This window comes from Triturus cristatus, chromosome 4_1 (genome assembly GCF_964204655.1).
Source record: "Triturus cristatus chromosome 4_1, aTriCri1.1, whole genome shotgun sequence".
In the NCBI taxonomy this organism is placed as follows: domain Eukaryota; kingdom Metazoa; phylum Chordata; class Amphibia; order Caudata; family Salamandridae; genus Triturus; species Triturus cristatus.
Genome location: NC_140585.1, coordinates 574,868,593 through 574,883,575, shown reverse-complemented (window position 1 = coordinate 574,883,575; position 14,983 = coordinate 574,868,593). Strand labels below are relative to the sequence as shown.

Below are 14,983 nucleotides of genomic sequence, written 5' to 3'. Positions count from 1 at the left end.
GTTTGATTGGTTCTGATGCTCCGTCCATCACCACCCCCTTTTGTACAAAAATGCAGCTAATGTTTACGTTGAGAGTAGATATTTTGGGGCAGATTTATGAGCCCCTTGCGCCACTTTTGCGTCACTTTTCCCATGTTAAAAGTGACGCAAAAGTGGCGCAAGGGGCTCATAAATCTGCCCCTTTATTTTTACTGTTTCCTTTAACTTTATTGTTTATGTTAGTTTTATTGTTTTTCCTCAAATAATAACAAGAGTAAGAATGGAAACAATTGGAGTATAAATATTATTGCTATTATTATTATTACTATTATTATTATTATATGGTGATAGTTGTAGTAGTGGGAGGGTGATTGAACCATACCAATAAACTCATGTCCCTTAAGTTTAACCAATTCAAGTTTTGGAAAACTAGCACAAAAATCAGTTTTCAATCCTGTCTGCTAATTTTCATATTTAGGCTCCGTGAATAGAAACTGTAACCCCCTTACAACCCAAACAAGGTTTAGCATAAGTATTTATGTTCCCTCAATTATATTTTTCTTAAAAACTCTGGGGCTTTTTTACAAGCCCCTTGTGCCGCCAGTGCGTCACGTTGCGCGACGCACCGGCAGCGCAACCTGGTGCATGATATTTACAAGCACACGCAAAGCCACCCTGTGTGGCTTTACTTGTGCTTGTAAATATCACCCTTTTTCATGCAACACTTTGTGTGTTAGGGGCGTGACATGGCTGTTGCTGTGGGTGTTCCCACGCAACACCCATGTCCACTGATGCATTTCCAGATTTATGAGCAATCGTAAACCTGGAAATGCGTCAGAATGCTACCCCACCCCAGGGGTGGCGTAGCAAGGTGCAACGAGGAGAAATGTTTTAATTTTTCCTCCTTTTTTTACTCATTCAATGCATGCTACATTCTACAGCACACATTGGAAGAGGAACTCACCTCAAATGATTGCTGTTGTGCAGGAAGGTACCGTTTCCTGCACAAAAACATTCTCCCCACGACGTAGGCATCCTTGCACCATGGTGCAAGGGTGCCTGCTGCGCCGGTGCATGGCAGCAGTTTGTGCGCCAGCACAGGGAAAAGCACAGCAATGCGACATATTGTTGTAAATATGGTGCATCCCTCCGCTTCAAAACTAAAGCGGCGCAGCAAAATGACTTGCCGCACTGCGCTGCGTTAGTTGCTCGTAAATAGGGCCCTCAAGTTCCGAACTCAGAGCAGAGACTGGTATGTGGAATTCCGAACCCACTTTAAAATAGCGGACTTTTTCCACAGTCCCTAAGAAAAGTGAGGATAATTAAGTTCAAGTTCCAACTACAGCAGGACAACTGGGGTCTCTGTAAGATGGTGGAGCACAATCTTTAATGGATGAATAATCAGCTGCATTATCAAGGAACGTGCTGGGCAAGATGGCTCTGAAGGTGAATAATGTATGGGCCTGTCAGTCAGGCTGAACAAGATGAAGCAGAAATATCTCATCCAACAAGAAAATCACTTCTCACGTTACTATGCGCTGCAGACAATAGGTTTTACTATTGCTCAGTTTCATGGTACCATCCTTGGAAGGATGAGTCAAGCTTACTGGGATCCAACTCGTAACCTGGTCTTGCCAATTTCAACATTTCAACTGCAGAACACCTCAGCGTGGGCGATCCAGATATAAACAAGCCCTGGAACTGAGCATGTAGGGTTGAGAAAGGGCCTTACGAAGTGTGACATACCATTTTAACGCATGGTAAAGCTATGGGGTGTGAGCCCCACTAATATCATGTTTTTACAAGTGTGTTTGTCAGTAAAAGTCTTAAAATACGAGCTAAAATGTTATTTTGCTACACAGGTAAATGTTGGGTTTAGTATTGTTTGAACAGTTGGCCTATAGTTCCCTCTGCTGGACAAAAGGGGTAAAGTCGATTTTGTCATGTCTGCAACAATGCATCTTTCATGCGGTGCTTTGTTAAAAGAGATCACTGAGATGCAAAACATGGGGCATTTTGTTAACCCAATTCTGAGGATAATACAATTCTGAGTTACTATTAAAAGCAGTTGTCATATATGCATATAAAGAATGTTTTAACTGTCTCATGAGATATTATGTAATTTCGAGTTGCAGTTAAGTATTTAGGAGTCTTAAAAACGGATTTAAATATTTCTAATGTAGGTTTTCAAATGCATTTCTAAAATAAAAGATTGGTGTCTGTGATTTTTGCATAATAATTTGTTAGGTCTCATTTTAGATTTAAAGAAGATTGGATTCGGTTTATTGGGTGCATTGCATTGTCAGATACTGCACTGCAAAGCATGCTTTATGAAATGTAAGACCCAGACGAGAATTACATTAGTTTATCGTCTTACTCTTCTCTGCTTTCCCGTGCATAGTATCCCCATAAATATAACCATCGAACCGCCATAATGTGTTTTCAAATTGTAAGAATATAATGCACAACCACATATTTTGTGTCAAGTTTACAGAGTTAAGGATCAGATATTCAAAGCTTGAAGGCCAAGGCATGCTCAATTCAGGTGCGCCGCGCCTATGGCGGTCGCGCTTGAGCAAGCCCATTGTTTTGGGGGTGGCGACATATGTCGGTGCCATGACCAGGCAATATCTGCCTCAGGGATTGGGCCCTGGGAAGTGAGGGGCAAGCGAGGCGAGCAGGAAGGGGTTTAACACTTCCGGGTCCATGCCGATCCAGTCTGAACCGGATTCCCTGCATAAAAGGGGGACAGAGTGCTCAATGCTCCACTGATGGGATGCCACTGGTCCCCCTTGCCGGAGTACCAAAAAAGGCTTGAGTGTATGGGGGTGCCCGAAGTAGGTAACCTGGCGGGCAGACGGGCCTCCTGCACATGTTACTCTTGGAAGGTAGTCCCAGGGGGCAGGCCTCTACCCTTAGGGAGGAGCCCTCGGAAGTTGACCAGTCATGATCTCACTCGTAGGCTTAATGCTGGATACGCAGGGGAAATGTTAGATATGGTTAGGAATGGCTATGTACTAGAGTCTATGTTAAGGTTAGCGATGAATTAAAATGTAAATAATCATGTCACTGCTTTATGCTGTTTCTGCGTATAATTCTGTGAAATTATTTGATTAGAATTTTAATGTTTGTGTTATGTTAACATAATAAATACAGCTAGGGGTTTATGACCCCTAACCCAAAAGTTCCAAAGTGTTGTTCTGTTATGTTTGTCGCAGAAGGGGATGCCGGGGGCAGGAGGCGTATCCTGGGTTACTCCATGGGAAGGGCTAGAGCTCGGTGGTACCTGGCCGTTAAGCCAAGGCACAAGGAAGCATAGTGCTGTACTTCTCGGTATTTCCTTCCATTACTTGCCAGCAGCAGATATGTGAATGAAAGAAGTGTTGTCCATCGTTTCTCAGGATTTATAACTCTGCGCACAGGGCAAACAAAGGGTGGAAGCTGTATAGAACAACCATATCTGTCCTCGCAAGGCACTGGTGGAATTTAAATGACACAAGGAGTTTCACATTATGCTTGCTATATAAAATTCACAAAATTATGACAGATCACGGATTTAAGCCACGTTGTGTAAATTATAACTCGAGTAACTTGAGAACGAGATTGACTAGAATAAAAGTGACTGCTGTTCATGTCACTTGTGTTTTTAGCACTATTATTGTTAGAGAAATGCTTCCTTGTGCCCAAAATAAACATAAGGACACCTTACATGCTAACATATAGCACTACATGCCAGCTTTGCATTTCACATACTTTTGTTTATTTTTCCTAAAATTTCACGTACTGGCACAAAGGCAAATTATGTGAATTTCTCACACACCTACTCTCATTTAGAGGTGTGCTATTCACAAAGTCGAGTAACTTGCAGCTTTGTGAAGCTTCAAAATAAAGAGAGACTGTTTCAGTGGCTATTCATGTTACAGAAAAAACATTCCTGATGAGCAATGGGGACAAAATGATTTGAAATGGGATGTAGTTTCTTACACTTGAGCACCCACCACAATGATTGAGAGTATCACATTCCTGTCCCTCGGTCATATCACTTCTTTCTTCAAACTAGAAGGCACAGATAACTTACCTATTCTGGCTCATAGCATGGCCTCTAGGAATGGTGGTCTTTGAGACATGGATGAGAGATGTTAGACCTGTCAGCCTTAGTGTAGTCTTCACCCACATATTTTGCCTTACTCCTCCTTTTTTTACAGGATTTGTTTTTGTTGCCCTTAGAATACTGTGCATTTTACCACCACTAACTCATTCTAAAATGCTTGTGCTTTGTTCTTTCAACATGGTAGAATTAACTTATACCAAATTGGCACATTTAATTTACTTGTAAGACCCTGGTAAAGTGGTTCCACACGTACCCAGAGCCTGTAGATCCAATGCTACAAGTTGGTCAGCATCACTCATTGTACCACCCACTTCAGTAGCCTTTTAAACATGTCTCGGACCTCCCATTGCAGCCATCTCGACCTGGCAAGATAAATCTCTTGCCAGGCCCAAACCTCCTTTTTTAATACATATCGGTCACCTCTAGTGTAGGCCACACACAGCCCAAAGGGCAGGGTGCACTGTATTAAAAAATGTAACATGTGCTTTCAAGTTTTAAATGTCCTGGTAGTGGATAACTCCTGAATTTGTTTTTTACTACTGCGAGGCCTACCTCTCCATAGGATAACATTGAGTACCCTTATTATATTTAATAAGAGGCAATTTTTAATTGTGAGCCCATAGGAATGTGGAGTTTGCTGTCAAAATAATTGCTCCTTTAAAACACTCTTTAATGGTAAAGTTGGATGTTAAGTCACACTTCTGAAAATGCCACTTTTAGAAAGTTGGCATTTTCTTGTCTTAATCATGTAGTGCCTGAAGCCTGTACCCTAGGTCACATGACTAGGTGTAGCTGGCAGTTGGTCTTTGTGTATTGCTCCCAGTGACACTAAGGGAGAATAGGTGTTGGCAGGATGGGAGTCTTTGACTTGATTGGGGGGTGGAGCAGTCAATTGACCATCGCAAAGCTTCCGCCTGAACACACTCACAAAGAGTTTGTCACTAGTCTTTTGTGATAGAGAAGGGAGGCAGGCAATTCTAAGCACCTCTGGGGGTGGGATTCACTTTTACACTAATAATAAACACATATGTAGCACTTACTGATAAGTCTTCTTTAATGCCCAAAGGTAATTTTAGAATAACAAAATATGGCAAATAAATGACTTGTAAATTGCTGGGTGCATAATGAGCTCTGCAGTCGGTGCCTTAATCCACATGATAAATTAAAATTAATTCTGGTTGTGACCAAGTAAGTAAACTGGAACAAATTTACTAAAGAAGATTTTTTTTCAATTTCTTATGAGCAGAGATTTTGTTTTTAAAAAGATGAAAATTACCCGCTCGGATTCGGCCTATAAAATCTGCCCCCCTGACTCCACCCATTCTGCTGCCAATCCTTAACCCCTCACCCCATGTATGTGATCCCAGCGTAAATCTTTTCCAGTTCCAGCACAGATTATTGACATTTGAAACTGACAAGCATAACAGGGCTTTTTGCTTAAAAATAGTGTTTGTGTGGGCAAACAAACTATGTTTGTTAAACCTTTTTAGACAAAATGGCCAAACATATTGTTTTAACAAACAATAATTATACATTTGTCAGCATTTCCATATGTGGAGGATTTTAATTATGCATTCTAAAATTGTGAATACAAAACATCTCACAAGTTAAACTGAACATTTCACGAGCTGAAGAAATGGAGACGAGCATCCCTGGGAGAATAAAGCAAAGCTAAATGGAGTCTCTCATGTATTTTGCATCTAAGTACTTTCATGCTGTTGCAGCTTGAGCTGATAATGATGTTGAACAAAAGACGAGCATGTCAGGTTGTGCGGGGCACGCGGGAGCGTTACTAACGCGCATCGCTGTATCAAAGTGACTGACAGAAGCGCGTCCAATGAGCTGCCTTGAGCTGTACCAGAGTGCCATGGGACGGGGTTTAACTTCCTCATTGCGCCTTCAGCAAATGAAAACCTCTTTTTGGAGAGTGAAGATAAAGAAGTCTCCTCGCTTGGGTATATTTACTTACAACGACGAGTGGTGGTTTGAAACATTTTTCCAACAACATGTATGTTTTATTGCTAAACAGATCATTTGTGAGTGGGCGAAAATGGCTGCAACAGTGGCCTCAGCTAACGTCATACAGCATTGTGGAATGTTTCCATGTTATAACACGACCAGTAAAGTCACAGAATCTGCAGGAATTACTGGGCTGCCTGTCTGATGACGTCATAGGATGGGGCAGAGCTGCCAACGGAAAATAGTGGCTCCGGTAACTGAGAGTCTGTGATTGTGGAGGGTAGGAGCAGAAAGAGGGCATAGACATGAGGGTTGAGACATTAGGAGCAGAGATATGTCTGTCGGTCTGTATTCTACTACCAAGAAGTTGGCTATTAGATAGTATGCTTCTCTGACTTTCTGTATTAGTCATAAAAACAATATTTAAAAAAGGTTTGAGCACCTCTTATAAACATGTATACGTATCGTGCAGGTCTGAGGCTAAAGGCTGCTAGATAGTCCAGATGGTTAGGCCAGTCCCTTCAGTGATCTGTGTGTAACCTCCAGTCACAGGTTGCAATCATTACAAATGAGCTTATAACATTTATATGTCTGCTAAAGAACGCGGCAGTTAATTGAAGTTCATGGTTTCATACGCGATTAAGATAGCTCGATGGGTTAATGCATTTTTGCAGAGATTCTTGTGATCCAATGTATGCGTCCTGCAAACATCTGCTTATAACTTGTACAGATTATCTTTGAAATGTTGCAGGATTGAACTCAATGCCTACTATTAAACTACAAAACTCAGATGATGTTATATGCTGAGGGGCATATTTACAACTTCTGGCACATCTCTGCAAATCAGCAGGGATGCGCCCAGGCGCGCAACGCCCATTGGACTTAAAGGGCTTCAGCCCCCCCCCGCTTTTCCCCCCGTCGTGTTGGCTGCCCGGGATGAGACCGCTTCCCGGGTACACACGCAGCCACACCCGAGTACTTCACAGGTCTTTAAAAGACCTTTTGCTTGTTAATGAGGCTTTGACGGTTTTCACCCCTGCTTAGAGCCCCTGCAGCTCCACTCTCCCTTTTGCTTGAAGAATCAGCCCCACCAAAACTTTTTCTTAGCCCTCCGAAATTTGACTCTAGTTGCACCTCTGGATGCGCCAGAACACATGCGTCACGTAATCCCCCCCTTGAACCACCCCGGATGCGTCGCATTTACAATGCGGCGCACCATGGTGCAAGGAGGAGAAGATGCGTGATGCATCTTGTGGCATATGGGTGGCGCATTGCTGGAGTCGCGTCGCAAGTGCAATACAACTCCTGCAATGCACAGGGGCCGCCCATACTAAACGTGGTGCGTCACTCCTTACGCCTGCTTGAAGCAGGCGTAAGGATTTGACGCAGCAGCGTCGTAAAACTGACTCAGTGAAATCTTGTAGATTTCACTGCGTCAGTTTTAAGGAGCTTTCCTGCGAAGGGAACACCCACCCTGCGACAGAACGCCCACATGAAACCTGACACAGGTTTCATGTGGCGCAGGGCTTTACAACGTGACGCATCTGCCTAGGTGCGTAATGTTGTAAATAAGTCGCAACGTGGCGCATGGTTTACGCCGCCACTGCGTCACAAAAGTGACGCAACGGCGGTGTAAAAGTGTCACAAGGGGCTTGTAAATCTGCTCCTAAATATTTGGTGAGTAATAGTGTAATTGCACATATAGCTGTATATACCTTAAATACATCCAGAGCTTTGTTTCAGCTGATGAACTGTTGAGTCTGGGGGCAGGCCCATACAGTGCTCTGTGGTGCTGTCTTTGACATACAACACACTCTTCCAGTGGGGGCACAAGTCAGACAAAAGTAATCCTTGAATTGAGGTACGTGCCACTGATGTGCGAGGAGAGTAAAAGAGTGTGGCATACTCCTTGCTTTTTGTAAGCTTATTACTGACGTACCTGGGGCCCCTGTGGCAATCTCCACCTTATGTATGATGTTGCCCCACTGAAATGAGGCACAGTCAGGAAAATGTATCATCCGAGAAAACAAACAAATCCAAACAGCAACTTTAACATTGTTATTCATCTTTTTGTCCTCCTCACTGGCTACACCAGCTGATGAAAATTCTTCGGCGGACAGTTGATAATGATGCTTTGCCTAATCCTGTTTTCTTTCTCCTTCTTACAGATGACCCACACCGACAAGTGCTGGAGGAGAAGATAATCTATGGTGTTGAGAACAGCAGCACTTTCTTGGAGTGCAGTCCTAAATCCCAGCGTGCGCTTGTGTTTTGGCAATTTCAGAAGCAAAATGATGAGAAAAAAGAAGAGGTAATAAAGCACAGATGAACATCATTGCACTGGATATGTCATTTAAAAGAGGTTCTGCATAAATTACTATATTTAAATTTATATGGCGCAACAGCTACTCGGAGGTTTCCCGGTGCCTACGGACCCATGCAGGAAAGAAAAAGAACAGCAAGTCGGAGCTCATAGACTGAATAACCACGTTTTGATGCTTTTTCGAAATTTGGCATAGTTATGTTCAAAACGGAGTGAGAGTGGAAGCGAATTCCATAGAGAGGGGGCCAAGTGGGCAATAAACCGACCACCCATACGAGCAAGTTTGAACCTAGGGGTCGCAAACTTAGCCTGCTTGGAAGATCTAAGAAGGCGAGTAGGAATGTACGGGTGAACTAAGGTGCTAAGATAGCGAGGAGCAGTACCAGCATTGATTCTGTGCATATAGCAAAGGGCTTTGAATTTTGACCAATTTTCAATCTTTAACCAGTGGAAGTCCCGGAGGGTCCCTGTGATGGAGGCCATTCGAGGTAACTGACAAAGGAGTCTGGCTGCTGAGTTTTGGACCACTTGCAGCCTACGGATTACCTTCTTGTTGGCACCTAGATATAAAACATTGCCATAATCCAATCTGGACACGACCAGGGCTTGAACCACAGTCTTTTGAGCCATTGGTGGCAGCATCCATAAGATCTTTTTTAACCATTTCAAAATTACAAAGCACATTGAGGCAACCTTGACCGCTTGTTGACGCATAGACAATTGATCATCTATAATAATGCCCAGGTTGCGAACAGATTGTGAAGGTTGCGGAAGGGCACCCATTTGGAGAGGCCAGTGTTGTGGGCCCCAGAGAGCTTTATTTTTCGAGAATTAAGAGTTCCGTTTTTCCTCCATTCAGCTTCAATTTGTTGGTGTGCATCCATCCAGCATTGTCTTGTAGCCTGTCTGAAGACAGGATACCTTGGAGGTGTCTTTTGTAGATAAGGAAAAGATAAGCTGGTTGTCGTCAGCATAAGAATATATCGTTAACCCAGACTCTTCTGCTATGGATGCCAGAGGGCTGATGTAAATGTTGAAGAGCAGAGGGCTTAAAATTCCTTCCTGATGCAGCGGAGCGGGTAGGTGAGCCTGTTAAATGGTAGCGGCAGTTTCAGTCGATAACCTTTCAAGTATTTGCCCGGCGGTAATCGCCTCTCATACCACTCGATAATTTACCAATAAAAGAGGCAGGCGCCGGAGACTGGAAGGCAGGAAACAAAGTTTTATTCCGTCGGAGCAGAACACATCAGATCAGACAGCAAGGTATCGTCACGAGGTGCTCTAACTGCATCTCTGAGACCTGGTCTCTTATACACTGGTTTATTGCTTTATTACACATAGTATATTCTTGAGATTCCCTTGATGCCTGAAAGAACATCCCCTGAAGCCCCGGCTCAGATCCGATCCCACACATAGATACAGTAGAAGTTCCCACCCTACCCGCAGTGGGAGATGGCTATCGCGCAGCAGGGAATTCCGCTAATTCCCGGCGGTGTGTGCAACCGGCCGGGTCTCAGGGGGTAGGGGCTTTGATCTACTGTAATCCCTTTGATGCGGGGTGTTTCCCTTACAGTAGGGGCAATAAACTGCATCCGCAGGGCTAGGTGATGGCCTGGGACCAGTTCGGACAATGGGGTGCAGAGGAAGGGGGTTGTCAAAGGAGAGGCATGACCATGTATGAGAGAGCGGGGGTGGCCAGCGCGCGGGGGATGCTTGCAGCGCCAAGGGGACCGCGCTGGCGATTGACAATGAGTGGGGTGCCTAAAATGGCAGCCGTGCGCTCGCTGTGCGTGGTGCTGGGGAGGGGCAAGATGGCGCAGATAATGTTCAGTTTGCAAGCTAAATTTCCACAGTCCTCCCTTTTAACATATCTCGCCAGCTTGTTCGGCCAATATTCACCTTTGTTAGCCTTTCAGTTACAGTATCGTCAATGTTCGTCACACATTTTAAAGATACAGAGTCGTTAGGGTAGGCAGGAGTAATCTGACACATTTGTACATTGTCTCATACAGTTTGATAAAGTAGGCGAGGAGGAAGTACATTCAAAGTTGCAGTATAGTCGTGTACATGGCTGGTGTTGTATGAATGTTACTATACAAAGTTACATTTTCTTAACTTCTCAGTGTATAGTCGGAAGTGATTGATGCAACATCATGAAAACTTGATAAGAAGATAGTTAATATAATAAGGTGGTTGGGAGAGGATTTTCAACTTTGACATGGGTTCTTCTTTCCAGTGTCCTTGTTTTATAAAGAGCTATCACTGGTAAGCTCTCATTGTTGTTCTTCTTTCGTTGGCACTGTTGAGCACCGGCGGTGGAACTAAGGTCCAGCTCAAATCCGATTTCTTCACGTGGCAGGGTGTGACCACTCACTGTTCTTTGATCACAGTCCTGTTCCTTAACACAGTTCACCACAGGTACTTTTGAGACAGGGTGCCGGCCTTTTGTTCCTCGGTAGTAGGTCAAAGTCATAGTCCAAATGAAAGAGGAAGAGAGAATGGGGTGGCATGGGATCGGATCAAAAATGCGGACCAAGGGGGGGCAGAATCTTTTCAGCACTGGGCCCATCAATCGGGCCCGACGGGTTGAGACTTCAGGCACGCTGGTCAGTGAGCAGGGGCCTCGATGTAGCCCTTCGCGCTCATCGTTCTGATAATGGTGTCTCGTCTCACACCCTTGTTGCTTCGTCGCTTCCCCCTTGGTCGATGTCATAGATGCTTTATGATCCGCAGCCAGACTGTGCGTCACGTCCGACCCCTCTCTTCCGATGGCTGCAGGTTATCCTTGAATAGGTTATAAGAAACGAAAGTCTTAGAGATCTTGGCAGGGAAGACATTTACATACTTCATTCTCTCTCCCAACCACTGAGTAGTTGCGGAAATGCTCTTATCTGTTACTACATGATTGGTGCCTATTAACTCTGATGTTAGTGTGCGTGTTACTAATCTATTAATTACTGCTGTGGTGCAGGGTTCTGTGGGTGTCCCTGTCCATCGTCTGGCCTTCTAGGTGTCGGTTTCTGCGCCTTATAATACAAGGTTTGGTAATACCCGTAAGTGCGAGGTGCTACTGTCATGCGTTCATGAGTATCCTTTTCATACAGTAGGTGACCCTTTATCAGTTTAAAACAGGGCCATCAGCTGTTTCGTTCGGGATACTCTGAGACGGCTAGTATAGGGCTGGAGTTATCTCTGGGAGAACAGGGTGCTTTAGACATTCTATTTCGGGCTAATTGGTCAGGGGTAATTCTGGGTGGTGGAGATGGTGTCCTTTAAGAACAAAAACCACTGACATATAGTCCCCGTGTTGAGGGTCAGATTGGGAGACATCAGTCGTCTTACCTGTCCTTTCCTTCTCAGCCGATTAGGCTTAATGTTTGTAAAAAGGAGAGGTAGTAACGTGGTAAAGTATGGTCGTTTTTGTTTCTGTCAATTTGTTCGAACACCACTGTGTTCAGGCCAATTATACACTTACCAAAGGGGTGTATGTCGTTAATTTATTCAAGAAGAAAAGAGGGCAAGAGAGAGCCTTTTGCGAGGGAGGGGGAGAGAGAGAGAGAGAGAGAGAGAGAGAGAGAGAGAGAGAGACGTGTGCATCAAGTAGGCTATTTTTGGCATACATACGACACAAAACGAGAGAGAGAGAGAGATGGGTAAGATAATAGGCCACTTGGTGCACACACAACATGGAGTAGCATGGGTCTGTTCCATGTAAGAAAACACAAGCGGGGAAAAGACATAAATTCGGTGATCACGTACACACAAATGCCGGATAGGGTGTGACAGTACATGCATCAAGACGGAGACTCAGGGCTGCGTCGAGCACGGGGACCTCTCCTTTCCTGTCCTCTATTCCTATGCATGCTGCGTACCTTCAGTATTTTGTAGTTCATCTTATGGGTTGTCTGACCCTTTATTCTCCTCCCTTTGATCGGTGGACGCGCACTTCAATCATACAATGACGCTCTCTTCAAGTGATCCGAACATGAAATGCATACACATTCACATCGTATAATCGTAGTACACACGCACAATCATATCATACAGTTTTTCATGTTCCCAATGGTGGTCTGTAATTTTACGCACTATCTCACAACGTTTGTCTATGTTTTCCCTGATATTGAACTTGGTGCGGTCCATGTCCACTCCACTCTTCAGTCGGAACTTCGTCGTGACCTATAGAGGGGAAATAAGAGGGGAGGGGAGGTGCAGTATTCAAAATACCCCAGCGCGCGCAGACACGAAAGGTTCTACCTACCATGTACCAGGCTAGCCGCAGGGGTGGGTAATACCACGGACCTATTATTCTTTAGTTCGAGGCAAAGATGCTCTAGTTCATTCATCTCCTAAATTCGCGTTCCCTGGTCGTGCATGTATTTCTCAATTGGTCGTGTATTATGGCGCAGGATACCATACCTTGCATGCAACATATACCTTAAGTTATAGTTCATTATTGATTTGACAATTCTTGGAAAAAGGGCAGGCGTGATGGGTACAAATTCCGTTAAACAAAAAGATTTTTAGGCAAATTGTGTCTGTATTATCTGTATGTTTTCGCTTAGGAGTAACAATCATTTATTTAAAAGAAAAACCTTCAACAACCCAGATGATTAGTCATGACACTGATTTCGTAATTCCTTTTTAAGAAGCCCTTTATTTAAAACAATGTCAGTATGGAAGTACGGGCCTACAGCCGCCATAGACCGGCCACGGTGTGAGAGGCGTCGAGCAACATGAGCAACACTGGATTAACATAAAAATCGGTTCCCCCCTTTTCCCCACCATCATGTGTGTAAGCCTCGCATACATATATATATATCTCTTTTTTTTAACACAAATGTCACGTGACTGGAACGCCACAAGGAGTTGTAGGCCACTCCTACATTAGCGCCATCTTGGGGCGGGGTCGGGTCCGTGCACAGTCTAAGTCTTTCCATGAATTAGCTGTTGAACCAGGATTCCTTTCGGTAGTTCGAGAACTTTCGTTAGCGTCAACTTTGCGTCAGCATGGCGTCACTGCAACCTTGTAGCAATGCCACGGTTTGTTCTTAGGGCGGGGCAGCAGGCGGGTTCTTCCGCCGACGCTCTACTTTCTCACTGCACCAAGCGGAGGCAAGGCGGCTGCCGCCCGGGGGCAAAAGGGCAATGGCGGTGGTTTTGTCCTTACCGGAAGTCCGCAGGAGTCGAATGTCAAATGACTCCAACCAATTCTGCAAGGCTGAGGGGAGCGTTCTGTCAAGGGTGGGGCCCATGCCCTAGCAAACAAGCTTTCGAGTCCAGAATTGTCTCACGGTGGGCCAGGCCTGGAACCGGAGGGGTCAACCGCCGGAGTTCAATGGCAGCAGTAGCAGCAGCTCTTCGGTACGGCTATCGGAGAGGGGCCAACAGCAGCTACAGCGGCAGTTCAGATGGTATTGCCACCGGAGTGGTTCCAGTAGCAGCGACAACAGCAGTTCGGATGGTATCACCATCGGAGTGGGCCCCTACTTACTTGGCTGCGGGGGCCCACTCCCCGCGTCGGGTGCTAGCGGCAGTCTTGGTGAACCCTGTGCCTGGGTGGTTGCCTGGCGGTCGCGTGCAGGGGTGCCGGCTCAGCCGAACGGCGAATGAAGTGGCAGGGCGCAACTCAGCTGGCTGACGTGTGAAAGATGCGGTTGGGGTGCCCTCATCTGCTGGCGAGCCTCCACCTGGGGAGGTGGGGGAGGCCCGTCCGCGTCGCCTCCCCCCGCCAGGGCACCCTCCGTTATTGAAGGAAGAAGTGACTGGGAAGACCCGCACAGCGTGCCAGGGTGAAATTCAGCAGGCCGATGAAAAAGATGGCTGGGTGCAGCTTAGCTGGCCGGTGAGTGAAAGACGGTTGGGTTGCCCGGCGAGCCTCCACCTGGGGAGGTGGGGGAGGCCCGTCCGCGTCGCTTCCCCCCGCCAGGGCACCAGCCCTCATTAAAGAAAGAAGAAGAGAAAGCGGAAAGGCCCGTACAGCGTGGCGGGCTCCGCCTTGGTGTTGCCAGAACTTCGGCGCTTCGTATAGCCTCCGGCCTATTCGCACAATCGCTCGCCACTGATGTCAATGGATTTTTGCATGGCTTTTATAGCCCAAAGTCAACTAAGAGGGACCGCCCAAAACAGGCCAATGTTGCAATTTCGAGGAAGGAGAGGCGAGGACGGTGTCACGTGGACGTTAAGGCTTTGGGATGGAGGTTGCAGCAGACTGTCATGTAAATAGTTGTTTTAAAACGTGTTTTAACCTGTTTACCCTGTTGGTGTGTTTGTTATATCCTATAAGTTATTAAAATGTTATAACTACATTACTTCGTTGGAGTGTTTGTACATATTTGTGGTCTGATGACGAGCACAAGGAGGTTACTGTGCAATCGGAAAAATAACATAGCCCAATTGTGCGCGATCTAGCCCTAGTTTGGTGACGTCGATGGTGGGTGTCAGCAGGCTTCCGTTTGTGCGGGATTTTGTCATGCTTATTGGGCGGGGTGGGCAGTAGGGCAGACATGTTTAGGTAGCGAGAGTAATGGAGTCGGGCTACCTCGCGGTCGTCTCGACCGTGAGCTTGACTCCTTCCCTTGGTTTCATATGTCCCACAAAGGGCTAACTCCTAG

At 45.5% G+C, this 14,983-nt stretch overlaps 1 protein-coding gene across 2 annotated transcripts in view; it reads left to right on the top strand.

The window, feature by feature from the left end:
* Positions 1 to 14,983, top strand: part of SEMA3A (semaphorin 3A) — a 607,762-nt gene that overhangs the window by 578,551 nt on the left and 14,228 nt on the right. For both annotated transcript variants that reach the window (XM_085652903.1, XM_085652904.1), the window contains one exon: positions 8,218 to 8,360. In XM_085652903.1, coding sequence (XP_085509029.1) covers positions 8,218 to 8,360 — 143 coding nt within the window. The remainder of the gene's footprint in view (positions 1 to 8,217; positions 8,361 to 14,983) is intronic.